The 25,924-nt window shown below is 45.6% G+C and overlaps 1 protein-coding gene across 2 annotated transcripts in view; it reads left to right on the top strand.

Moving 5' to 3' along the window:
• The window catches only part of prkcb (protein kinase C beta), a 146,600-nt gene that overhangs the window by 105,285 nt on the left and 15,391 nt on the right, over window positions 1–25,924 (top strand). For both annotated transcript variants that reach the window (XM_012969929.3, NM_001110043.1), the window contains 9 exon segments: window positions 3,900–3,996; window positions 8,944–9,090; window positions 11,101–11,274; window positions 11,510–11,601; window positions 12,530–12,592; window positions 13,438–13,576; window positions 14,567–14,647; window positions 14,740–14,847; window positions 22,529–22,669. In XM_012969929.3, the coding sequence (XP_012825383.1) occupies window positions 3,900–3,996; window positions 8,944–9,090; window positions 11,101–11,274; window positions 11,510–11,601; window positions 12,530–12,592; window positions 13,438–13,576; window positions 14,567–14,647; window positions 14,740–14,847; window positions 22,529–22,669 (1,042 nt within the window).

Genomic DNA, 25,924 nt, shown 5'->3' with positions numbered 1-25,924 from the left:
TACAAGTCATACAATTACTAAGCAGTTGGTCAGTGGGGTGTGGCTACAAGTCATACAATTTCTAAGCAGTTGGTCAGTGGGTGTGGCTACAAGTCATACAATTACTAAGCAGTTGGTCAGTGGGGTGTGGCTACAAGCCATACAATTACTAAGCACTCAGTCAGTGGGGTGTGGCTACAAGTCATACAATTATTAAGCAGTTGGTCAGTGGGGTGTGGCTACAAGTCATACAATTATTAAGCAGTTGGTCAGTGGGGTGTGGCTACAAGTCATACAATTACTAAGCAGTTGGTCAGTGGGGTGTGGCTACAAGTCATACAATTTCTAAGCAGTTGGTCAGTGGGTGTGGCTACAAGTCATACAATTACTAAGCAGTTGGTCAGTGGGGTGTGGCTACAAGTCATACAATTACTAAGCAGTTGGTCAGTGGGTGTGGCTACAAGTCATACAATTACTAAGCAGTTGGTCAGTGGGTGTGGCTACAAGTCATACAATTACTAAGCAGTTGGTCAGTGGGGTGTGGCTACAAGCCATACAATTACTAAGCAGTTGGTCAGTGGGTGTGGCTACAAGTCATACAATTACTAAGCAGTTGGTCAGTGGGGTGTGGCTACAAGTCATACAATTACTAAGCAGTTGGTCAGTGGGTGTGGCTACAAGTCATACAATTACTAAGCAGTTGGTCAGTGGGTGTGGCTACAAGTCATACAATTACTAAGCAGTTGGTCAGTGGGGTGTGGCTACAAGTCATACAATTACTAAGCAGTTGGTCAGTGGGGTGTGGCTACAAGCCATAAAATTACTAAGCAGTTGGTCAGTGGGTGTGGCTACAAGCCATACAATTACTAAGCAGTTGGTCAGTGGGGTGTGGCTACAAGCCATACAATTACTAAGCAGTTGGTCAGTGGGGTGTGGCTACAAGTCATACAATTACTAAGCAGTTGGTCAGTGGGTGTGGCTACAAGCCATACAATTACTAAGCAGTTGGTCAGTGGGGTGTGGCTACAAGTCATACAATTACTAAGCAGTTGGTCAGTGGGGTGTGGCTACAAGTCATACAATTACTAAGCAGTTGGTCAGTGGGTGTGGCTACAAGTCATACAATTACTAAGCAGTTGGTCAGTGGGGTGTGGCTACAAGTCATACAATTACTAAGCAATTGGTCAGTGGGTGTGGCTACAAGCCATACAATTACTAAGCAGTTGGTCAGTGGGGTGTGGCTACAAGTCATACAATTACTAAGCAGTTGGTCAGTGGGGTGTGGCTACAAGTCATACAATTACTAAGCAGTTGGTCAGTCGGTGTGGCTACAAGTCATACAATTACTAAGCAGTTGGTCAGTCGGTGTGGCTACAAGTCATACAATTACTAAGCAGTTGGTCAGTGGGGTGTGGATTCAAGTCATATAATTACTAAGCAGTTGGTCAGTCGGTGTGGCTACAAGCCATACAATTACTAAGCAGTTGGTCAGTGGGGTGTGGCTACAAGTCATACAATTACTAAGCAGTTGGTCAGTGGGGTGTGGATTCAAGTCATATAATTACTAAGCAGTTGGTCAGTCGGTGTGGCTACAAGCCATACAATTACTAAGCAGTTGGTCAGTGGGGTGTGGCTACAAGTCATACAATTACTAAGCAGTTGGTCAGTGGGGTGTGGATTCAAGTCATATAATTACCAAGCAGTAAATCAGTGGGTGTGGCTACAGGGCATATGATTACTAAGCATTTGGCTCCTCCCAGAAATCGGATAATGCTGTAGTAAGCCTCTTCTTTTTACAAACACTCTAGAGAGTGACTTCCAGACACAGTTGCACTACAAATCCCAGCATTCCCCAGGAACCAAATGAACACAGACCTCTGTTTGTATGTTCCTGCTATAGACAGTATACCTGGGCGGGAATCTGAGCAATATAAGGCACATGTGTCTGTACATTGCTTTGGCCTTCAGTTCCAGGGTAATTAGGTAGGGTAGGTACCCCAGGGGGCAGGGACCATACCGGATGCTACCCTCCCAGGCCAGTGCCCAGTACACCAGTCCGTTTCTCGGTGCTGCCTGTGGGGGCCATGTTGATGGTGCAGGATAAGGCTCAGCCGACATTTAGTTCCCTCCATGGCTGGCGGAACGCCTGAGCTGCCTCGGAGCTGCACACTCCATTGAATACATTTGTCTCCTAATCTCCCGGCGCCCCTATCTCTCCCATTCTCATTTCCTTTTCTTTTGATCCCGTGATGCATGAAGGCTGTTATCATGGCCGTCTGCAGGAAATCATTTCAACCTCCATTGTTCTCCTGTCTTCTTCAATATGAAGTTTTCCTGTTGAACCGTAACCCTTCCGCTGCCAGGCTTGCTAGCCGCCATTGTATTCTGGATTGTGCCATAATAATCATTCTTTTAAAGGGGCAGTTATTATTATTATTATTATTATTATCATTTATTTATAAAGCGCCAACATATTCCGCAGCGCTGTACAATAAGTGGGTTTCATACATTGGACATACAGAGTAACATATAAAGCAATCAATAACCGATACAAGAGGTGAAGAGGGCAATAGGGCAATATTCATTATAGTGTGAAAGCCAACATCACCAGTGATGTTGCCCATAGCAACCTATCAACAATTAAATCTGAATGGTCGCCTTCAAATGCAAAGATCTGATTGGGTGCTATGGGCAGCATCACCAATGATGTTGGCTTACACACTATAATAAGTTTGCCCAATAGTGTTCATAGGATTTGTAGCCAAGGCCATGGGGTTGGGGTGAGCCGATGGCCCCACTGACACATGCTCCTGGGCACCAGATGTGAGGCAGCCGGACATGGCATCCACCTACCCCATGTCTGACCAGGTACGTGGGATGGGGGGCAGTCTCTGGGGAGAGTGCTTCATGCAGTTAAAGAGAGACTTATATCGAGGTAAACCTTTGTTGGACCTGAACATCTTCAGGTCTTCATCTTGAACATCTTCATCTTCCTTAACATCTTCATCTTCATGTATCAACCCCCACCAGATATTTCTGCCTGTGAACTAAACCCTACCTTCTGTTCTCCTGATTTACATAGAAAGGCATAATGGGTATTAGACTGTGATTGGACAGGCAGGACAAGAAGTTCAACTGAAATTCCAGCCTGAGCCAATCATGTTGTGGTTCCATGTACCCTAGGGTAAACCATAGGGGAATATTAGGGGAATTATCAGTGTTGGTGATGGTGTAACTATTGGGCTGCAGACCCCACAGCCGTGTGGGGATCACAGAGTAAAGGTGACTGGACACGGTAGGATTCGCTCGTTTGGTGATATCGGGTTAAACGATTGAATTACAATGGCACACATAGGCACCGTCGCACCATATCCACGAGCCGACGCGGTCACTGATCCGATGGAAAATCAAACCTGCCCGATAAAGATCTGCCCATCGGGGGTCCCGAATCGGCAGCTGAAATCCGCCCGTGTAGGGGTCACTGTTAGAACCTATCTGCCCTGCTTCCACATGATGTAATATCTGCTATTCCCCCCAAGGAGCGCTCCACCCCCACCCCTGCTTATATAAATTCAGAGTCAATTTGTGGCTTTAAGATGAGGTTGAGTATAAGTAAATATTTGATGGCGGGTTGTGTATGAGCAAACCTTCCCTTTCCCAGGCCATGGAACTACTGCACTACTGCAATCTTACTGAATTATTCATAGCTATGTACCCCCCCCCCCCAGAGTCAGAGGCATCTACTCCATATCTGTTTTATTTATACTCAGAGAGCTTGAAATAGGCAGTGAAATAGTTCTTATTATATATATATATTTTTTATGAAAATGGTTTTATGAAAAGGCCTCCCCACAAGTGCGGACCTATGGTCAGCCTGACATATCATGGTGCTTACAAGGTTTTTCCTTATCTGTTCCCAGGTTCAAGTTGCTCAGCCAAGAGGAGGGAGAATACTTTAACGTACCTGTGCCACCTGAAGGAGAAGAAGGCAACGAAGAGCTACGCCAGAAGTTTGAGGTAGTTTTTATTCTGCCCTTCTCTGTGGTTTTGTGGCCTTTAAATGCAAAAAAAACAGGTCATCCTCTGGAAAGTGGCGGAGAAATATGCATTGGTGTTTCTCAATGAGCATAGCGTCAGTGGAGCCTTTTTCTGCGTGCTTCCTATTTCCTGCATGCTTCCTACTTCCTGCATGCTTCCTACTTTCAGTGTGCTTCCTACTTCCTGCATGCTTCCTACTTCCTGCATGCTTCCTACTTTCAGTGTGCTTCCTACTTCCTGCGTGCTTCCTACTTTCGGTGTGCTTCTTACTTCCTGCGTGCTTCCTACTTTCAGTGTGCTTCCTACTTCCTGCGTGCTTCCTACTTTCGGTGTGCTTCTTACTTCCTGCGTGCTTCCTACTTTCGGTGTGCTTCTTACTTCCTGCGTGCTTCCTACTTTCGGTGTGCTTCATACTTCTGGCGTGCTTCCTACTTCCTGTGTGCTTCCTACTTTCGGTGTGCTTCTTACTTCCTGCATGCTTCTTACTTCCTGCGTGCTTCCTACTTTCGGTGTGCTTCTTACTTCCTGCGTGCTTCCTACTTTCGGTGTGCTTCTTACTTCCTGCATGCTTCTTACTTCCTGCGTGCTTCCTACTTTCGGTGTGCTTCTTACTTCCTGCGTGCTTCCTACTTTCGGTGTGCTTCTTACTTCCTGCGTGCTTCCTACTTTCGGTGTGCTTCTTACTTCCTGCGTGCTTCCTACTTTCGGTGTGCTTCATACTTCTGGTGTGCTTCTTACTTCCTGCGTGCTTCCTACTTCCTGCTCAGATGGTAGTGTGAGTAGTCCATGTGGCTCACCAAGAGAACCCATGTGTATTCTGAATTTCATGCAGAAATTGCCGCAGTAGAAAGTCAGCACATCGGTTTGCATTTGGTTTCCCTTGCAGCACTGGGACTTCAGGTTCAATACCTGTCAGGGCGCTATCGACAAGGGGTTTGTATGTTGTTCCCATGTTTGTGTGAGGTTTCCACTGGGTATTCCAGGTTTGCTCCCACACTCCACGAAAGCACTCAGGCAGGTTTAACTTCACCTTAGTAATCTGAACCAAGTTAATTTAATAGATAATGAGCTGTGAATCATAGTAAAGTCCACTTAAGACTCCAGTTGCTTGTGGCCCACAGATGGACACCTTCTCATTGGAGAACCACCCGGTATTTTCGGTTCCCCCCTACCCAGTAAAACATTCTGAGCATTAGCAATTCTAATGGATGTATATACGTTCATATTAGCTTGTAAACACGTGCCCACTCTGTGGGTGCCAAGCTGTAGGGTTGTCGGCCGTCTCCTAAAATTCCCTTTTATGCCATCATCCATGAAATAAGCCTGAAGCCACCAAAAAGCTGTACTTTCCACAGGTGCCGATAAACAGTCTTATGACACCTGCGCTTCCCACAACAGTGCTCGGTTTATTTCAGAAGCTCTGCCGAGGGATATTAATATTTCATGGCAAGGAAAGGGCAGATCGGGGGACTACTCCGCCCAATCAAAGAGTAGCGCTTTAGTAGCTGCAGGATCACTCCTTTATCTGCTGCTGCATTGTGCTTATCGGATGCCGTTTGAAGTTCTAGCACTCGGCTGAAGAGAATACATTAAATGAACCATAAAAGAAAAACGGAGGGAACAAAAACCTCTAGTTTGGGTGACTCTGGAGAGTGTCTGTGCTGAAGTGCTCCCTAGAATATTCTGGGTTTCCAAACCCATTTGACTCCATGAAGCACTACACACGCCAACTGTCTCTTCTATTTCTTCTGCTATTCCTTTGTATAAAAGCAAATACCACATCCATGTCCAATCTGCACCCCATTTAGGTGTTGGTGAATTACAACCCCTGGGAGTCTATACCTAATGGTAAAAGGCCAAGGCCAGATGTAGCTGTGCCTCTGGGGAGAGCAGATTGGATAAGTAGAGTGAAAAGGGTGCTAGGCAAGAGAAAAGGAGAGCAAAGGACACCGTGCCAGAAGGGCATCATAGACAGGGGTGATTCTAGGTTCTCACCTTATGGCAGGAGCGCCCCTGGTCATAGTAGAGACTGAAGAAGGCCTCCACCAACATAATGTTCTTGCAACAGACTGTTGGACCTTGCCTTTACTGTGTGATGCTGGCCTTCCTAGTATTATATACCCCACGCCATACACATATACGCACACACACACACACATATATATATATATATACCTAGGGCTGAGCGATATACCGTTTAATACCGAATACCGGTGTTTTTTTTTAAAACTATATTCATTTTTCAGATACCGCAATACCGGGGTGTCAGGGTACTCACCCGTGTGGCCCGGTCTCGCGCGCCTCCTTGCGTGCGCGCGCACGTCCCGTTGTCCGCGTCAAAGCGCACGTGCATGTCAAAGCGTGCATGTCCGTGACGCGCTGACGGCGACGGTTCTGCGCATGCGTGGGGGGTATTTAAAGCTATCAAACGCCTCCTCCTGTGCTATGTTGTCTGCGGCCTTGCCTGGGAAACTAAGCCTGCCTGATTTACCTTACGACTTTCTGTTGCCGATCCTTCGCTTGCCTGACTCTGATTTTCAATACTGCAGTAATTATTCTCTAATTTATTAGGAAATGGGGTTAACACCTAATCATGCATGGAAAAAAAAAATACTGTCAAATACTGTGACACCGATATAATCTTGAAAAATACCGTGATATACATTTTTGGTCATACCGCCCAGCTTTATATATACCTAAACAGTATGAGGAATGCCATCAACCCAGCAACTTCATATCAGCACCTTTTACCTGCTAAGAGCAGGTCTGGGTTGGCAGGGCCATCCCATTTTTTTCCCGGTGTCCCGTCAGCCCAGTCCAACCCTGACATCTTGTAAGCAAGTATTAGGGTGCTGTAAATGAAGTTTAAATAGAGGGTTGCAGTGAAGAAATGAAAAGGCAGCAGAGGACATGAGAAGAGGAGGAAAGGGCTGGACACAGGGGGACTGTGAGAGAAAGTGGAAGGAGTGAGGATAAAAGAAAGGTGAAGGGTGAGCAGAATTGGAAAGGAAAATGGGAAAGAAGGTAATTAACAGGTGGAAGAAGTCAAAGGTGAAGTAAGGGGAAAGGAGAAAATCAGAAGAAAAGTGGGAAAGAGAAGCAAAAGACACAAGAGAATAGCAAAGGTCAAGGAGTAGAATTCATGAAGCAACATGGAAATAGAAAATGTGAGTGCAGGAAAGAGAATCAGACAATACAGTATGTGTGCAGTGTATATAGTAAGGATTCGGAAACCCGTCTCCCATAGACTCAGTTTTAATCAAATAATTTGATTTTTTAAATAAATTTCCTTTTTCTCTGTATTAAAAAAACAGTACCTTGTTCTTGATCCCAATAAGACATAGTTAATCCTTATTATTATCCTTATTGCAGGAAAACAATCCTATTGGGGTTATTTAATGATTAAATGGTTTAAATGTTTTTTCAGTAGACTTAAAGTATGGAGATCCAAATTCCAAAAAGATCTCTTATGTGGCAGACCCCAGGTCTCAAGCATTCTGGATAACAAGTCCCATATCTGTATATGTACAATGTATATATGTAGGCTTGGGGCCCGGGGCTCCTGGGTACCTTTACACATGCAGAACTTCAAGCAGGCTCTCAACACTGCTCCTGCTTAGTAACTAAGCCCTGTGGCCAGGGGCGGGCACCCTAGGCAACCCAGTTGGCCTCCTCGCCCCTGCACCTTCCCCCCCTTGCGTGTGTGTGCGCAATGCTGTAGAGGGTTGATGGGTTCCCTTGTCTTATTTGTGGTTCTTGGGGATCAGCTGTTCCACACCTTTAAGTGGAGAATGATCTGGCAGCGATGAACTGTTTTTTTTTATTATTGAGATGCATTGTAGCCCATATAGTGTAAGTATGTGAGAGCAAGAGCGCCACCTAATGACGGCACAGAAAATAATAATATAATAGTAATACATAATAGGCTTTTAGAGGTGATGTAAACCAGAAAAAACAATGTTATAGTGCAGTGTAATCTCCACTGGGGCAGGAACTGATGTGAATGATGTAATATGTCTGCACTGTATAAATACAGAATAGTAATAATAATGGGAGACTGAATCCTGGGCCCTTTAATGCTACAGGGGAAAGCTTACAGTCAGTGTATACTGGAAAGGCACGGGGATGTTTAACCCAGGCTTCATGTGACCTTGAGAAAGGGGCCCAAAGAGCCCTGCAATAACCAATTAGCTGTGGCTGTGGCTTGGAGATTGCTGGAGAGCCTGTTATCTGCAGAGGCCGGCAACGGCAACAAATTGAACTGCTGGAATCAGGGCTAATGGAATTTCATGGCAGACTGAGCCCTCTGCTGCCTTCTCTGCACGGCAGAGAATAAAATATAAATAAATAAGAACGGGCGTAAGCCGCAACACGCCATATTTAAACTCCAGAGCCCTCCAATTATATGGCGGAGAGGGTGATTAGAGAGGCACAGCAGGGGCTCCAAAGCTGTTTAATGCGACTGTGACCCAAAGAGAGACTGGGGATGTCCCTGTGTACAGAATGAACAGCTGCCTAATATATTCTTAGATTCCTTTGGAATATTCCTCGCGCCATATGGTGCCACTGACACCCATGCACCCATCTTGTTGAACTCACAGTGTCTTTGATCAAGGAGACTGGGTATTGCTATATCTATAGCGGCATTGAAGTGACAGGCAGTTGGCTGCCCACATTTTAAAACCCACAGTGCATATAATCGTTCCGTCTTCCATGTCCTTGAGTCCCCAGATGTTGCAGGACCACAATTCCCAGCATGCTTATATCCTTGACTGTTAGTTGAGGAATGCTGGGAAATGTGGTCCACATAAACCTGGGGACCTAAAGGCAATATACTTTTCCCTTTCATTTTTTTACTGGTTCTTGTGTTTTCCCTTATATTAACCCAAATTCTCATTCATTTTCTTTGTATTTCTTTCTTGCCAGAGAGCTAAAATTGGCCCCGGGACCAAAGCCGTTGAAGAGAAAGTGGTGAACCCAATGCCCAAGGTGGACAACAATGGAACCAGGGACCGTATGAAAGTGTCAGACTTTAACTTCCTAAAGGTTCTGGGGAAAGGCAGCTTTGGGAAGGTGAGTGCTGGTTTTATGACTGGGCAGGGGCATGTATTAAATCAGGTTAAACTTAGCAGGTTGGCATCTGTTTCCTTTCCTGTAGGCCTCTAAAGTATCGTTCATTCTCATTGGCAGCCTGGGCATGGAATCAAGGCTTTATATTGTGCTAAACTACGAGATAAGGGGCCTCATTTGCAGATGTGATCTGCCAAATTGCCTTGTGCCTCCGCACTCTGTTTCTAAATGTAGTGCAGAGACTTTGGATTCGGTGCTGACTGTGTTGTCAGTGCAGGATCCATGAGAGACTGGCAGGGAAGGCACATAGGCATCCCCCTACCTTGTGCTTTATTCAGACTCACAGGGTAGGGAGCAGCAGGACATGCAGCCCGCATCAGGGCCCGGAACTTTCCACCTGCCGTAAGAGCTTACACGCACCGAATATCGTACGATAATATCAGTGTGTGTATGGCCAGCTTAAGACCCCTAAGACCTATTTTTACAGCCCATGAGCTGCTCTTTATCAGATAACAGGCTCTACAGGCTGCAGCTTGGGGGAAGGGAGGGGTTTGTTTATACTAAGGACTTCTCAGAAGACTGCTTATTTCTATTGTGCTTGCAGGGATTAGAAAGTAAAATGGGACTTTCGTTTCAGTTTTATTTAGGAAATAAAAAATAAAAACAAAACCCATATTTATAAAACAGAAGGTTGAATGTATGTTCAGCACAAGCCCTATTCATTGCACTCATGTTGAGAAGAGGTATATACTGCCCTCTTTCAACCAGACACCAGTACAGAAACAGTTAAGTGCCGGCTGCACCACCACCCCATCCGTGGGTTTATGAAGTGCTAGTGCCCGTATTCCGTGGGTATTCTGCCTGCTTGTGGAACAAAGCCGAGTGCCCTCGCGAGCAGCATTTCCTCGACTGCAGAATCATGTCCCTTTAAAGTCACAAACACAGAGCTGAATTCATGTTCCTCCTGCCTACAAGCGCCTAATCCTGCCTGCCTACAGAACGCACGCGGCAGCTGGCACAATAAAGCCGGCCCTTCCCAGCTTCTCCTCCGTAATTGAGCAAACATAAAGGCAAACACCATTAAAAGCCGCGAGTGGCAGAATGTTATAAATATGCTAATTAGCGTTCCCAGAGACTCGGGGCTACGAGCGAGTGATTAGCGCTCACCTGCATCAGAATGGGAGACGGGCCGCTTGTCTCTGCCTGTCTGTACCAGCTCGCCCCCATGATAAGCGCATCCCATCAACCGCTCTTCTTTATAACATCTGCCAAGCATCTTTTTATTTCTGTATACCTCTTATTTTTATTAAAGAACCTAGAACGTTTTAAGTACTATCTCTTAGCTGCAGCAGCCCTGTTCCCTAGTTATCTGAGCATAGTCCCTGTAGGATCTGGAACCCTGGTGGTACTACAGCTGTCCAGAGCTTCAAGCACTATGTACAGGGGGGACAAGCATATTCACTTGAATGGGTGTCTTGAGAACTTAAATATGGGCAGGCAACCTGACTCCTGGCCAAGTTGGCAGTGGAACAGTGGCAAGTCTAGAGGATGATTAACCATCTTCAGCGTTTTCTTGTAGTCATTTAGAAGTGGCTTGACCTCTTGGGCATAAACAGCCAAAAAAAGCTGCTGGCAGCTTAAAGGCCAGTGTCCAGGGCCCTCAGATGGGCGAAAGTATGTTAAATGGGCAGGTTTAAAATTCCCAATGGGGCCAGGAGCACATGCCTGTTAATGCAGTCCTCATCCCCATGGCCTCCTTGCGATGAGATCCCATGGTCTTGGTCTTGGTCCAATCCAATATCATCCACATGGAGGTGGGCATATCTGTGAAAGATCCGCTTATTTGGTGACCTTGCCAAACGAGGGATCCCCGTGTGTATGGCAACCTTTAGGCAACTTATTGTCTTTGCAGCTCTTCTTGACCTACAACCAACACCCATTGCCCACATCTAGTTTCATTCATGCCATCTTTTGACCATCTGTGATTACTAATGATTTTCTCTGCGCCCGCAGGTGATCCTGGCAGAGAGGAAAGGAACAGATGAGCTCTATGCAATAAAGATCCTGAAGAAGGACGTGGTGATTCAGGATGATGATGTTGAGTGCACAATGGTAGAGAAGAGGGTCTTGGCTCTGTCTGGGAAGCCCCCATTCCTCACTCAGCTGCACTCCTGTTTCCAGACAATGGTAAGAAAGTTCAGACACAATATCCAAATGGAGGGTTGGGTGCCAAAACCTTTTACTGAGGACTTAGAATACCTCTAAATACAGAAACCACGGATTTGGTGCATCACTAATGATAGATTTGCCCCGTGGTGCCTGAGGCAGTTTGATGATAAAATGCTTCGTATAGGAAAGTAGTGGGGTAGAATGAAAGAAGAGCCCCCTAAATCTCACTGTGACTTTAACTGTGTTCTGGCAGGATCGCCTTTACTTTGTCATGGAGTACGTCAATGGTGGAGACCTCATGTACCAGATCCAGCAGGTCGGCCGATTCAAGGAACCACATGCAGTGTAAGCCGAGAGAACTGCCATTGTGATATCCTTGGAGTACTGTCATGGGGTTACTGTAAAATATCTATGAATGTACCCCCTACTGTAAGCTATAAGGATATTAGAAACACCAGGAGCACAGGCTCTCTTCCTCAGGGGTGTAACTACAGAGGAGGCAGACCCTGCTGTTTCCCAGAAAGGCCCTGATTAATGAGCAATTTCAGTTTATCTTTGTAGAATCATACCAATATTTTGGGGCCCTAAATTGAATTTGCTGTGGGGCCCAATAACATCTAGTTATGCCACTGCTCTTCCTCCCTCCTGAACCGTCTCACTTGGCTACCTCACTCCCCAAAATGGCATCTGTATACCTAATGGGTGTAGGGGCCCGTATGTTGGCTAGGTGGGCTTAGTTAGTTCTCCGTTAGGTGAAATATGTATCCATACTAATATTCCTAGCATTCCTTCCTTCCTGCATACAGAGGCTTGTGAAGGCGACTGCTCGATGTACTGGTGTGTTCTGAGTATTCCGGGTCTTATTTTTTCTCCTCACACAGGCAAGATCCGGTCTCTCTGGGCTCCCAGTGTTTCTATGTCTGTATCTCCAGCCCTTAGAGAAAGCCAGAGTGTAGCCTCCCGCAGTGCCCAATCTCCCCCTGAATCAGCTTCTTCCCTCTAATCCCGTGTAGGACTTATTTAATCAGTTGGTTGCACAGCTCCGGTTATGCAAGGACAGTGCCGGCTTGGCTCCCTTCCCATAATGCATTGTTTTCCCTGCTTCCATTCTGCTTGGATTGAACTGCACAATGTCGCAGGCAGATCTTGGCCCTTTAATTGCTAACAAATACAGTACAAGGAATAAATATTGTTTCAGTTGTTCCGTTCTTAATTTGTACATTGGCCGAACACCTTTAACTTACACCTTTGTTTTTTTTCTCTTCCTATACAGATTCTACGCAGCAGAGATAGCCATCGGCCTGCTATTCCTGCACAGCAAAGGCATCGTGTATAGGTCTGCTGATTGGTTAATTACTTTGCTCTGCTTTGTTGTATAACCCCTTCTGTTTCGTAATATTGTTAAGGGACCTTTCTGTCTCTCACAGTGCAGCAGTTCTGTTATGCTTTATGGCATAAATGGTAAATAAGTACTATAAGTCCTATATTTATATATATATTATATATATGGCATAAAGGTGCCTCCATCTGTATAAGGCTTATGGCACAGGGTGCATATTCTGCTCCATGTAGAAAGTACCAGTGCTATCACCTGCTTCCTATTCAATTGAATCGAAGATGGCGGTGTTGCTTTCTGGCACTTCTTTACCGTCTGTACTATACTGGTGGAGAATATGGCTTGTTCCTTAGCTTTAAAGGGGTTTTTCACCTTTGACTTAACTTTTAGTATGATGTAGCGAGGGCTATTCTAACACAATTTGCTATTGGTCTTCATTTCTTATTAGTTGTGTTTTTTTAATTATTTTACTTCTTGTTAAGCAGCTCGCCAGTTTTGGAATTTCAGCAGCTATCTGGTTGCTAGGCTACAAATTACCTTAGCAACCAGAGAGCGGTTTAAATTAGAGAGGCTTCAGATGGGGTTTTTTTGCCTTCCTCTGGATCAACTAGCAGTTAGGCAGGTTATATATAGGCATTATGGTTGAACATGATGGACGTACGTCTTTTTTCAACCTAACTTACTATGTTACTATAAGTAATAAAAAAAAGTAATAAATAAGTAAAAACAATAAAAAAAAGTTCCCTAAGAATTCAGGCTGCAGCAGGAAGGTCCCATTAGGGTGCTGCCCCCTTACCCTGCAGTAACAGTAAGGAACTGTAAGGATGTATCTCGCACCTTCACAGGGACCTCAAGCTGGATAACGTCATGCTGGATTCAGAGGGACACATAAAGATCGCAGACTTCGGCATGTGTAAGGAGAACATGTGGGACGGGGTAACGACAAAGACCTTCTGCGGCACGCCAGACTACATAGCGCCCGAGGTAACCGCTCCGGGTATATATATATAGGGGCTCAAACGCAGGGGAACGTGTAAAGTGGCAGCGAGCTAACGAGCGGTTTCTCTAACAAACAGGATTTGTTTATAATGAGGACTAAGCCCATTTGATCACAGTCCCTGACAAATCTGCTGTGTCCCTTTTGGTCATTTTGTATAAAGTCGCAATTTAATTGTTTATGTTTTTAATTGCACCCCTTTTTTCCCAGTTTTCGTTTCAGTAACACACATTTGCACGCTTTTTGTCCTTTCTGGAGGATTCTGCATTCCTCATTGCTTGTCAATATGGCTTAAAATCATGGGGGTGTAAATATTATGTAAATAAAGGTGGTCAAAGGTGGGCTGATAATAGCTGCCGACACAACCCATATTGACCCATGAGTGGGGCCCTCAGTAGGGCCTGTCCAACTGATATGTGGCAGATACATCTGGTAGGTTTAAATATGCCATTGGGCAAGAACCACGTTGTTAGTCCTCGCCCAGTGAGTCTCCAAAGACCTTACCCAGGGACCCTCTGGTAATCTGGCAGGCCCATAGACAGCAATAGCAACATGATCTACGGAGCTGGTTTCTTCCAAGGCAAGCAATACAGCATCTCCACTAACAACCAGAGAAAAGCTATACCCTTAAGTTACATAAAGTTTATTGACTATATATAAGGTACACTCCTATTGTGACAAAAGGAAGTCTGGGGACAGTTGTACTGGCCCTTTAAGCTGTGCTGTTCTAGAATGCCATCCCCTGGGGGGCTGTGTAGTTGCCTCGCCTGTCACACATGATCTCACGCTGCATGTATTTTCATTAGCCGGCTGGATCTTGGATTAAAATGCCCATGAGAATTTCCAGCGCAAAGATCCCCCCCCCCGCCTGTTCTCACTACAGCACTCGGGGGTGCATCCAGCCGCGCATGTGTTTACATGATATTATCTGTATAAAAGTCACTGGCACTCCTAATTATATTTTCTGTTCTATTCAGATTATAGCTTACCAGCCTTACGCCAAGTCAGTGGATTGGTGGGCATTCGGGATCCTTCTTTACGAGATGTTAGCCGGGCAGGTAAATGATCCCCCATTTTTATACTGTTGCTAAATTATGGCAAGTTGTTATGTGCTTGCATTGACCGCCTGTTTCTTTCTTATCCTGCACAGGCTCCGTTCGAAGGGGAAGATGAGGATGAGTTATTCCAGTCCATCATGGAGCATAATGTAGCATATCCCAAATCAATGTCCAAGGAAGCTGTGGCCATCTGTAAAGGGGTAAGGGTTATGACCATAACTAGTCAAATGAATTAAAGGGAAAGATCTCAGTATGCGAAATACTAATATGCATGCCGATTTGCAGCAATGCTGTAAGTCATAGCATTCAGATATTTTTGAAGCGGTTGGAGGGGGTTGTAGGCTTTTACCTCTTCTGTCTGCCTACCCCTAGGCTAGGCCCTCAAGTTCTGAGCATAATGTCCCCTTCTACATGCTGATCACCCCCTCGCTAGTTGTCACCAATTTCCCTCTGGGGTAGGTAGGTAGGTTGGACAATACGGTTGCCTAGGAAATCTACTCGGCTTTGCCAGGCACAGAACTGTATTACTTGTAACGCCTGCATCCTGAAGAAGGGAGGACTCAACCACAAAACACAGAGTCATATCCATACCTAATAAATTGGCCAAAAAGTACCTTTATCAGTTTAATAAGTGTGTGCAGGTATTATGCTATTCCCTCTGACTAATGTAGTCAGTCTACAGCAGTGGCTGTTGGACTTTTTGCACACTTCAGAGGTCCTTGAAGGTTAGGTTGAGATTCTTGGTGAGATTTTGGGACTATGGTTGAGTGGGTGATCCAGCAAGGTTTTCATATATGTTTACGCTTATTATGAGCCAAGGAGGTGGTGTGGTGACCAAATGTTGGACCTCCAGGTAGGACTTGAAAAAGAAAAGCTGGTCTAGAGCCCTGGTTCTTGAACTGTGCAGCTGCTGCTCTCAGTAGGGGACTCAAAAGAGTGGGAAGAGAGTGGGTTTGTCCTATTGAAGGGCAGTTGTGGGGTACACGAGTGTTATGATGAGGTTCTTTGTCTAAACCCTGGGAGACTAAAAAGCTCTGCTCAATAACAATGTTTGTTTGTTTTTTTGTTTTTTTACCAAGGCCTCACATGTTTTTGTCATAATCATCACCCAGATGTCACCTACTTAGCAAAACATTACAGAAAGCACAATTAGGGATACAGGGGCATTACCATTGTAATCAAGCCTTTTTGTAACCCCAAAATATTCAATCAGGAACTATTCATTTGATGCAGTAGAGTGCCGGAAACTTCATTCGGGCCTCTCCAGAACTACAAGGAACCTCAATAATTTGTTTTTAAGGCTGTGCTATTGACTCAAGCCATATGCACCCCAAAATAAAGGACATTTTAGAATAACCTTTATGTATGTATATGCTGACTTTTATACACAATTAACAGTTGAACTGATTAATATCATATCTTGGAATGAATATATATATATTTTGTGTGTGTGCCAAATGGAAGTTTGCTGCTGTAATCACACCGGTTCTAAAGAAACTGTCTCTTCCGAAAAAGTACCCATCTCCTCCTTCCTCAGAACTTCTCAGGAGACTTGTTTCTGCTCGATGACCTAGTTTCTTTGCTTGCTTACCAAGCACGCCGCCGTCTGCTCTTCACATATTGGCGAATGTGAACCCACAAAACAAAGACAAACAACAGATAAGTCGCTGTTGATTCTCTCGGTTCTCTACTGATTCCAGGATGGAAGGATTTTCTCTGCTTTTTGCAGATAATTGGCTACATGGGGCGGAATTCTGCTGGTGACCTATTGGTCTGGTGAGCGTGCGGAAAGCTACAGCCCGGGGCTGTGCTAAGAAGCGCACTTAACCCCCCTAAAACAAGAAAGCCATGCTGTCTTCTACATATCCTGTAGTGTGATGCTGCCTTGTATCTTGATTGTTCTGTAGTATTGTTCTAGACCAGGGGTCCCCAACCTTTTTTACTCAAGAGCCACATTCAAATGTAAAAAGAGTTGGAGAGCAACACAAGCATGCAAAAGGTTCCAGGGGTGAAGAATATGGGCTGTCATTGGCTATAGGTAGCCCCTATCTGAACTAATACCATACAGAAGGCTTTGTTTGGTACTACTTATGGTTTTGATGCAAATATAGATTGGATTTAAGCCAGGAATTTAAAAATAAGCACCTGCTTTGAGGCCACGGGGAGCAACATCCAATGGGTTGGGGAGCAACATGTTGCTCACGAGCCACTGGTTGGGGATCACAGTTCTAGACTATGGACAGACTGTCATAGGCCCTTTTCATTTTAAAATGCTCTGGAAACTCACTGGACCTCCAGTGGCCACACCTTGGCCATTCCCATCAGCGCGTGTCTGGGCTCACCAGTTGCGTCTAATTAATGCAAAGTAGTAGCAGTGCCTTGTTTTAGAACACGTCTGGATGCAAGGATATTTTTTCACCCGCAAAATGGAGTTCAGAGAGTTAGAGTGGGACTGGGGTACCAGATACAGGGCCACGGCGGATCCTCGCTTCTGTTCCACCTCCAGCCACCGCTATTCCCGCTCCACTGAACTATTAACTTAACTGTAAAGCAGTTCAATCTTTAAACATGAAAGATGGCCATGTGTTCCATTGTGAAATGCACAATCATATTTAATTTTTAACTGCAAAGTAAGTAGCTGTGGTGGCTGGTTTGTGACAGGGCCCAACAGAGTTGGGGCCCACTAGGATTTTTCCCCGGTATCCCAGTGGGGCAGCCCAACCCTGCAAAGAGTTGTGCTTCATGCTCTACACATCATTGGCAGTGTTCGCTGGAGCTGCACAGGGCCAGACTGGGCCTCCTACGACCAACTAGAGAACCTGATACCAGGGCCCACCCTCACAACAGATGCAAAAAAGAACTAATGGCAGTTGTATTAGTCTGGGCCAAGAGGTCACCTGGTACCCTGGCATGCCTGTCGGACCCTTGGGCTGCATATATATATGGATGGGTGTGAGCGGAACATATGATTCTCCCCCATACATCCTACCTTAGGTGTCATTCAGGACATTCATGGCAGAAGTGCCAGCAGAACAGGGATCATTTGCACCCAGCAATGCTTTGCTCTGCACCTTGTGCAAAATGTTAAACTGAGTGCAAGCTCTGTGTTTGCCCCTAGGCAAGTGTTGTAACTGGCCCATCTGTGCATATAAATGGGAGAATGCCTGAATATTCAACTTGGATGGCTTTACAGAGGGACCCCTGCCCTGCCAGGGAAGGGCCCGTCTGCTCTGGATCTCTTTTTACTTTTGAACAGTCTGTTAAATGCTGAAAAAATCCAAAGGGCCAGGTGAGCCAAACATCTGCTCGGGCATCTCTGCCCTCCTGGCAGGGGAAGATGGGCAATTTGGCACAAGCAACAAGACAGTGCCATAAGCGCAGATTCCAACGTCATGGCTGTATAATTCGGCGTGCGGTGCCAGCGCTCTCCCTGCCAGCTTGAGATAGCGGCATTTTCTGCAACATGACACAGGTGGGCACAGAATTATAACAGATGTCCGTTTTGGGTTCACTTTCATTTATTCTCCCTTTATATTTCCCCAATCTTTTCATATTTCTCAAAAGGTAAATCTGGTTCTTCACGCCTGGGTGGCGTTGCACAAAGCCCCGCGTTCGAAATCAACGCCCTGCTCCGTAAGTGTGAAATATGTGCCATTATGCAGAGCGCACTTCAGCGAGACTGCTGCCCGGGGGCCACACACCTCTGCCGTGTTGTGGGGAGTGAGAGACACATGTTGGGAACACACAGAGAGAGCGGCACACACACTGACTGATTAGACACACAGATCAATAGACAGAAAGTGCTCCCAGCGGCGAATGCACAGGCTGATTACAATTGATCTGCTCCTCATGTCTAATAGGGAATGGCTGGGGCCATACGGGGGGAATGAGAATTATATCCGCGGCTTGTGCCAAGAGGCAATGTCCTGCGCTTTGTCCAATCATAACCAATCCTTAATTTCCTACTGGAGGTGCCGAATGGTATTTGGTCAAGAATATTTAAAGAGACAGAGCAACTTTTAAGGGAGATGCAAGCAATATGCAGAAATACTGGGCTGTATATCAGTGCCATAGCTTCAGCATATTGGTGCCATCACTTCAGGATTTTTGTGCCATAGCTTCAGGATATCGGTGCCATAGCTTTGGGGTATCGGCACCACTGCTTCAGGATATCAGCACCACTGCTTCAGGATATCTGCACCACTGCTTCAGGATATCAGCACCACTGCTTCAGGATATCGGCGCCACTGCTTCAGGATATCGGCGCCACTGCTTCAGGATATCGGCGCCACTGCTTCAGGATATCAGCACCACTGCTTCAGGATATCAGCACCACAGAAATGGCTTCTATATCACAAGAGGGCAACATCATAGTTAATATTAGTGTTGTCCAACATTTTCCCCGTCAGTGGAAGTTCTATTTGAACGACATCTGAAGGCCAATAGTAGGATAGTCCTTCTCCATATAAATAATGGGGCCCTGCAAAGTTCTTTAGCCACACTCCCCCCCCACCCATGCGGGGTAATTACCGGCACCTCTCTCGGCAGGACAGAGTTTGCCCCTGGGGATGTGCTGTTGAGGAAACTCAATGCCATTGTTTAGTTCACTGCCCAGTGTCAACAGCGGTCAGGTGTTCCCTAGCAACAGAGTTACAGTTTCCTTCTCTGAAACTGGCCGGATACGCTCACCTGGCCTATGGAACGCTAGATAATGCCGCCTACAGTGCTGACCACACGTACATCATTGTGTCGGCCTTTAAGTTTTTCCTGTAGCAGTTCCGGTGCAAGCAGACCATTGGGCACCCTAACACCTCTGTAGACACCATGGTAAGGGCAATGGTTAGTGAGTTGGCCAAGCTGCGCGTCCTAGTGCCCAATGGTTAGTGAGTTGGCCAAGCTGCGCGTCCCAGTGCCCAATGGTTAGTGAGTTGGCCAAGCTGCGTGTCCCAGTGCCATGATACCAGGGCACACATTAGCCGCCCTTACCCTGTTAGCTGCTGCCTGGCTTACTGGTTTTTTGTGCTTTCAACTGGGATCCCCTATGGCCATAGTTCAGGTAACAATATGTTTCTCCCAGGTTTTCTAGGAGTTGTAACATTGTTATTAGACTGTGTTCTTACATGGGACTTTGAGCTTTCTGGACCTGCCAAGCTCACTATGTTGGATTTTGCTCCTTCAGACCACCGGGAGCAACAGGATGTAAATAGTTTTGATTTTCCATCATCCTTTCCGGAAATCCTTTGCAAAATTATAGACTCATCTTCTTCATCGGGACATTTGGCCAGTGGACTGGGGGGGGTGAATTTTATAGTAATTATTGGCCGGCATGTCGGTCTGAGTAATGTTAATTATTTTTTGTGAAGTTTTTAATAAAAACACATAAAAACCCTCATTCCGTGCTCTTGAATAACCTCTAGGTTAATGTTTTTTTTACCAGTTGTAAACCGCTGGCATGCAGACACTGTACATCAGGTATATACTTAGCCTTTAGATCACAGTAATAACTGCTAGGGATGTTTTAGCTCTCCCTAATGGCACCACTTGCATTCACAACACCTTCTTCCAGCTTCTATTTAGCGCCCTTAAACCCTTCATTGCCTATAGCACATCAAGGTGTCAGAGGGCCTTTGGCACCATAAAGGTTAATGCATTCAGGGTCAATATCCAGTGCAATGGCACTCGAAAGATAGTGCCTCTTAGGATTCCTTTTTTCAGGTATTATATCTTTAATAGACATTTGGGCATGAAGCTTATTCTGTGCCTGTGACATGTATGTTCTGATGCCTGAGAGTAGGAGCAGCCATGTGTCTTGCCTCAATTCATCATAGTTAGCAACTGATCACTATTCCCTGTCTATGGGCTGCACAATTGGTATGATTCGTATGTGAACTATATGGAAACTCACTATATACAGTAGTGTGAAAAACTATTTGCCCCCTTCCTGATTTCTTATTCTTTTGCATGTTTGTCACACTTAAATGTTTCTGCTCATCAAAAACCGTTAACTATTAGTCAAAGATAACATAATTGAACACAAAATGCAGTTTTTAAATGAAGGTTTACGTTATTAAGGGAGAAAAAAAACTCCAAATCTACATGGCCCTGTGTGAAAAAGTGATTGCCCCCCTTGTTAAAAAATAACTTAACTGTGGTTTATCAATTTCAATTTTCAATTTCAATATCAATTTCTGTAGTCACCCCCAGGCCTGATTACTGCCACACCTGTTTCAATCAAGAAATCACTTAAATAGGAGCTACCTGACACAGAGAAGTAGCCCAAAAGCACCTCGAAAGCTACACATCATGCCAAGAGCCAAAGAAATTGAGGAACAAATGAGAACAAAAGTAATTGAGATCTATCAGTCTGGTAAAGGTTATAAAGCCATTTCTAAAGCTTTGGGACTCCAGCGAACCACAGTGAGAGCCATTATCCACAAATGGCAAAAACATGGAACAGTGGTGAACCTTCCCAGGAGTGGCCGGCCGACCAAAATTACCCCAAGAGCGCAGAGACAACTCATCCGAGAGGCCACAAAAGACCCCAGGACAACATCTAAAGAACTGCAGGCCTCACTTGCCTCAATTAAGGTCAGTGTTCACGACTCCACCATAAGAAAGAGACTGGGCAAAAACGGCCTGCATGGCAGATTTCCAAGGCGCAAACCACTTTTAAGCAAAAAGAACATTATGGCTCGTCTCAATTTTGCTAAAAACATCTCAATGATTGCCAAGACTTTTGAGAAAATACCTTGTGGACCGACGAGACAAAAGTTGCACTTTTTGGAAGGTGCGTGTCCCGTTACATCTGGCGTAAAAGTAACACAGCATTTCAGAAAAAGAACATCATACCAACAGTAAAATATGGTGGTGGTAGTGTGATGGTCTGGGGTTGTTTTGCTGCTTCAGGACCTGGAAGGCTTGCTGTGATAGATGGAACCATGAATTCTACTGTCTACCAAAAAATCCTGAAGGAGAATGTCCGGCCATCTGTTCGTCAACTCAAGCTGAAGCGATCTTGGGTGCTGCAGCAGGACAATGACCCAAAACACACCAGCAAATCCACCTCTGAATGGCTGAAGAAAAACAAAATGAAGACTTTGGAGTGGCCTAGTCAAAGTCCTGACCTGAATCCTATTGAGATGTTGTGGCATGACCTTAAAAAGGCGGTTCATGCTAGAAAACCCTCAAATAAAGCTGAATTACAACAATTCTGCAAAGATGAGTGTGCAAAAATTCCTCCAGAGCGCTGTAAAAGACTCGTTTCAAGTTATCGCAAACGCTTGATTGCAGTTATTGCTGCTAAGGGTGGCCCAACCAGTTATTAGGTTCAGGGGGCAATTACTTTTTCACACAGGGCCGTGTAGGTTTGGATTTTTTTTCTCCCTAAATAATAAAAACCCTCATTTAAAAACTGCATTTTGTGTTTACTTGTGTTATCTTTGACTAATAGTTAAATGTGTTTGATGATCAGAAACATTTTGTGTGAAAAACATGCAAAAGAATAAGAAATCAGGAAGGGGGCAAATAGTTTTTCACACCACTGTATATATATATGTGTCACTTGTAAGCAGGCACATCAGCCTCAAAGCAGAAGGCAGTGCCCTGGATCTGCATGTATTGGTATAGCAGCTCCATACCTCAGCTCAGTCAATCAGAGCCACTTGCTTGGCGCGATCAGGTAGACCCATTGGGGGTGCCCATATACGAGCAGATAAGCTGCCGAATCAGTCTAAAGGACCTGAATCAATAGCTAAAATCTGCCCATGTATGGCCACCTTTAGGCTTTAGCTGCGCCATAAGTGTCTCCTGTCATCTTATGCTCCACAGAATAACAGAGAAGGGAGGTCTTGTTTTATTCATGGCACTTGTTTTCCTTTGCAGCTGATGACAAAGCATCCTGGGAAGCGGCTGGGCTGTGGCCCAGAGGGGGAGCGAGACATTAAGGACCATGCCTTTTTCCGATACATAGACTGGGAGAAGCTGGAAAGGAACGAGATCCAACCCCCCTACAAGCCAAAGGCGGTGAGTGTTGCAGCAACGAGGCAACCTTTCCCTCCGCCACCAGCTGAGTGCACTCTGTGCTGTGTTTGTGCGCTCGTGTACTCACACTTGTGCGTCTGTCTCTTGTGGGTTTCTTGTGCGTTGACGCTCCCTCCTTGACCGTCGGTGTCTGTGCACAAGGCAGTCGTGTGTCTCTGTCTCACGTTAACACTGTAGTTGTGCGACTGTGCAATGTGCTTGCTGAGTGTGCTCTGTTATTGTGTTGCTGCTGAATGTTGTGTGTTTGTACCCAGTGATGTGTGTGCAGTTATGTTGTGTCAGGCCGTGGAGCAGCCCTGGAGCCATATTATATGTCACAGCAAGAGCCTAGGAGTCCATTTTAGTGGTGCCGTCGGTCATTGCAGGAGAATAGTGCATAGGCTTATTTGTTCTGGTGCCCCGGGCCCCTACGTGCATACAGATTTGTGTTGCTGGGGGCTTCAGTGAGCCCCATGGGTGGCCGGCCCCAAGTTTTGACACTGATCCTTTGGGTGCCAAGCACCATGACTGCAAACGTGGCAAGCTAGAGTCTGTGGCCACTAATATCAAGAAGCAGAGTGAGCTCTCTATGGCTAATGCCAGCTGAAATGCCACTTTGTGCCCAGTGACAGGGAGATACCTTTTCTATCACTGCTAAGAGACATACCCCCATATGTAATAAAAGGCACTAAGTTTGCCCAGGAGCAGTAACCCATAGCAACCAATAAAATGTTGCCTTTTTTTTTTAAACCAGTAAATGCTTCCTGCTAATTTGTTGCTATGGGTTACAGCACCTGGGCAAATTCGGTGTCTTTTATTACATAACCCCATTAGTGTGGTATTGGTGGCATTTTCTGCTGTGGCGGTTTATGTATGAAAGAAACAACACTAAAAACATCGCAAGGGCTTATTTACCCTTTAAGGTGTTATTTCTCTGCTTCCTGAACCTACATGTTTATTGTATTTTTTGTCCCTAAGCTCTTGGAGGTTTCAGGGTCTACACCCCTCTAAATATGAAAGGAAGGGAGACTAGCTGTGTGTATTCAAGAAGCCATTTGTAATCTGGTTGCCAGTTGTTGGTTTGTGACGGTTTGTGACAGAAACCGACCCACAATCCTTTGCACCCGCCTGTCCAGGAAGTGCTCAGATCCCCAGTTGGGCCTGAGAATGGAGTAAAGCTGCGGAGGTGTGGGAGGAGCAGGGGAACGTGGCCAGGTCACGTGGCCGCTCTACACCCCACCCCTGGCTCCTCTTTGCCTTTCTGTGACCTATTTTAGTGTGAGCAGGAGAGGCTGAGGGATTCTGACAGTTTACAAGACAGCAGCAGTCTGAATAATTTAATCTTTCCAGTTTGCAGTAACAGTTATTAAAAATGCACCATCTGTTTTCATGCCTCGTTTTCGGCTGTACATAAGGATAAGGAAGTGCAGCATCTCTATATATATAAATATATATGTTTTATAATGGCCCGGTGTTCATTGCCGCACTCGCTGCCCTGACTGAGATTCAATTAGAACATTCCGATGACATTTATCCTGCGTTCCCCGTGTTCGCTGCAAATAGGCTCTATAATGAGCAGGGATGTCAACTCTCATGGATTCTTCAAAAGTCGCCCTGTTTTTCCCCCTCGCCCAATCACCTGCCCCCGCAGCCCAGTTACTACTCCCTGTAATTTGCACCTGAGTTTAACATTAACCCCCCCCTCTGTAAAAAGCATTGAAAATGCACACAAATTACCTCAGGAAACAGCGTTGAGTAGTGTAGGGAGTGAGATCAGGGGTACGGCCATGGGTGTAAGGGTGTTGTGAGAACATGGCCGAGGCTCACCCGAAATTAAACACTAGGCGAGCTTTAACCTTATGATGAAAAACCAGAATAAGCAGTAGATGCCATGGACGCCAGGTTCTGTCACAACCCCCAGCATGGCCTGTCCATGTTATGCAATGCACTTAATGGCCGTGCCATGGATTGGAGGCTTCAGGGCATGGATGGTGAGCAGACAATGTACGCGTGTGTGCCTCTCCTGCATACTGTGCCGCTTCATTGCCGGCTCCATCTCAGCTTGTTTGAGGGAATCACATCTTTCCGAAAAATATTAGCCTTTGGATTGTGGTGCTTTTGGGCCCCCTATTAAATGACACAGTCCTAGGTTAGCCAGCCCATTGTGACGGATGTACTGTATGCTAAAGGACTAGTAAGACCAGAAAATAAAATTACCCCATACACAATAGGAAGCAGATTAAAGATGGCTGAATTTAGTTCTCTCACTGTAGTAAAAAAACAGGACTTCTGCTCCACAGGCAATGTTTTGCACGTGTAGGATATTATTATTATTAACATTTATTTATAAAGCGCCAACATATTCCGCAGCGCTGTACAATAAGTGGGTTTCATACATTGGACATACAGAGTTACATATAAAGCAATCAATAACCGATACAAGAGGTGAAGAGAGCCCTGCCCAAAAGAGCTTACAGTCTACAAGGAAAAAGGGTTGAGACACAAGGTGTGGGATAGAAGCAACAGTACAGTCATTTTTTTTGGGGGGGGGTTGTATTACTGGTCCTTTAACCTGCTCGCCCATTCCGTAGTAGCGTCGCTGCACTCGCGGTATATTTCTGCCAATCCCATTTAACACCTTTCAGCGCAGCGAATGCCCAGGACAGTTTGTTACAGTCAACTGAGCAGGAATTAAGGGTGAGAAAGCCGGAGCTATAGAAAGAGAGCACTGGGAACGTAAAAATGGGTCAGTGGATAATAATGCCACAAAACCAGATGCAGCACATAGAGGCCTGTGCCCACCCCCATTTCTACTCCTGTAAATAAAATAGTCTTTTGGTTCCAGTTGTTGTTTAAAACCTTTTCAAGGGGAAATAATGAAGTGGCATGTACACAGGGAGGCAAGATTACAGCACCAGGAGTCGGTATTGCGGGTCAAGTGGGAATGATAGTCGCTCCAGTAGTGACGAGTGATGTGACAATGGACACCATGGATTAACATGTGACTCCTCTGTGGCTGGAGGAGAGCCTTGTAGCTATACACACGGGGGTAGGCTGCTTGTGTAGGACACAATATCCAGACATGACCTCCCCACTGGAAGAATTAGGCAGATAGACTGTAGCAGCCAGGTGGAGAGCCGATGCAGCAGATGTATTGGTTGCTCAGTCGTGCCGAGGCCCCCCACTTCCATGCTTGTTTATACAGCGGGGGACATCTCCCTGCATTTGCCACCGTTGTGCAGCAGAAAAAAGCCAAAG

This window comes from Xenopus tropicalis, chromosome 9 (genome assembly GCF_000004195.4).
Source record: "Xenopus tropicalis strain Nigerian chromosome 9, UCB_Xtro_10.0, whole genome shotgun sequence".
Taxonomy (NCBI): domain Eukaryota; kingdom Metazoa; phylum Chordata; class Amphibia; order Anura; family Pipidae; genus Xenopus; species Xenopus tropicalis.
The sequence above is the reverse complement of the archived record's forward strand: the minus strand, read 5'-3'. Positions and strand labels throughout refer to the sequence as shown.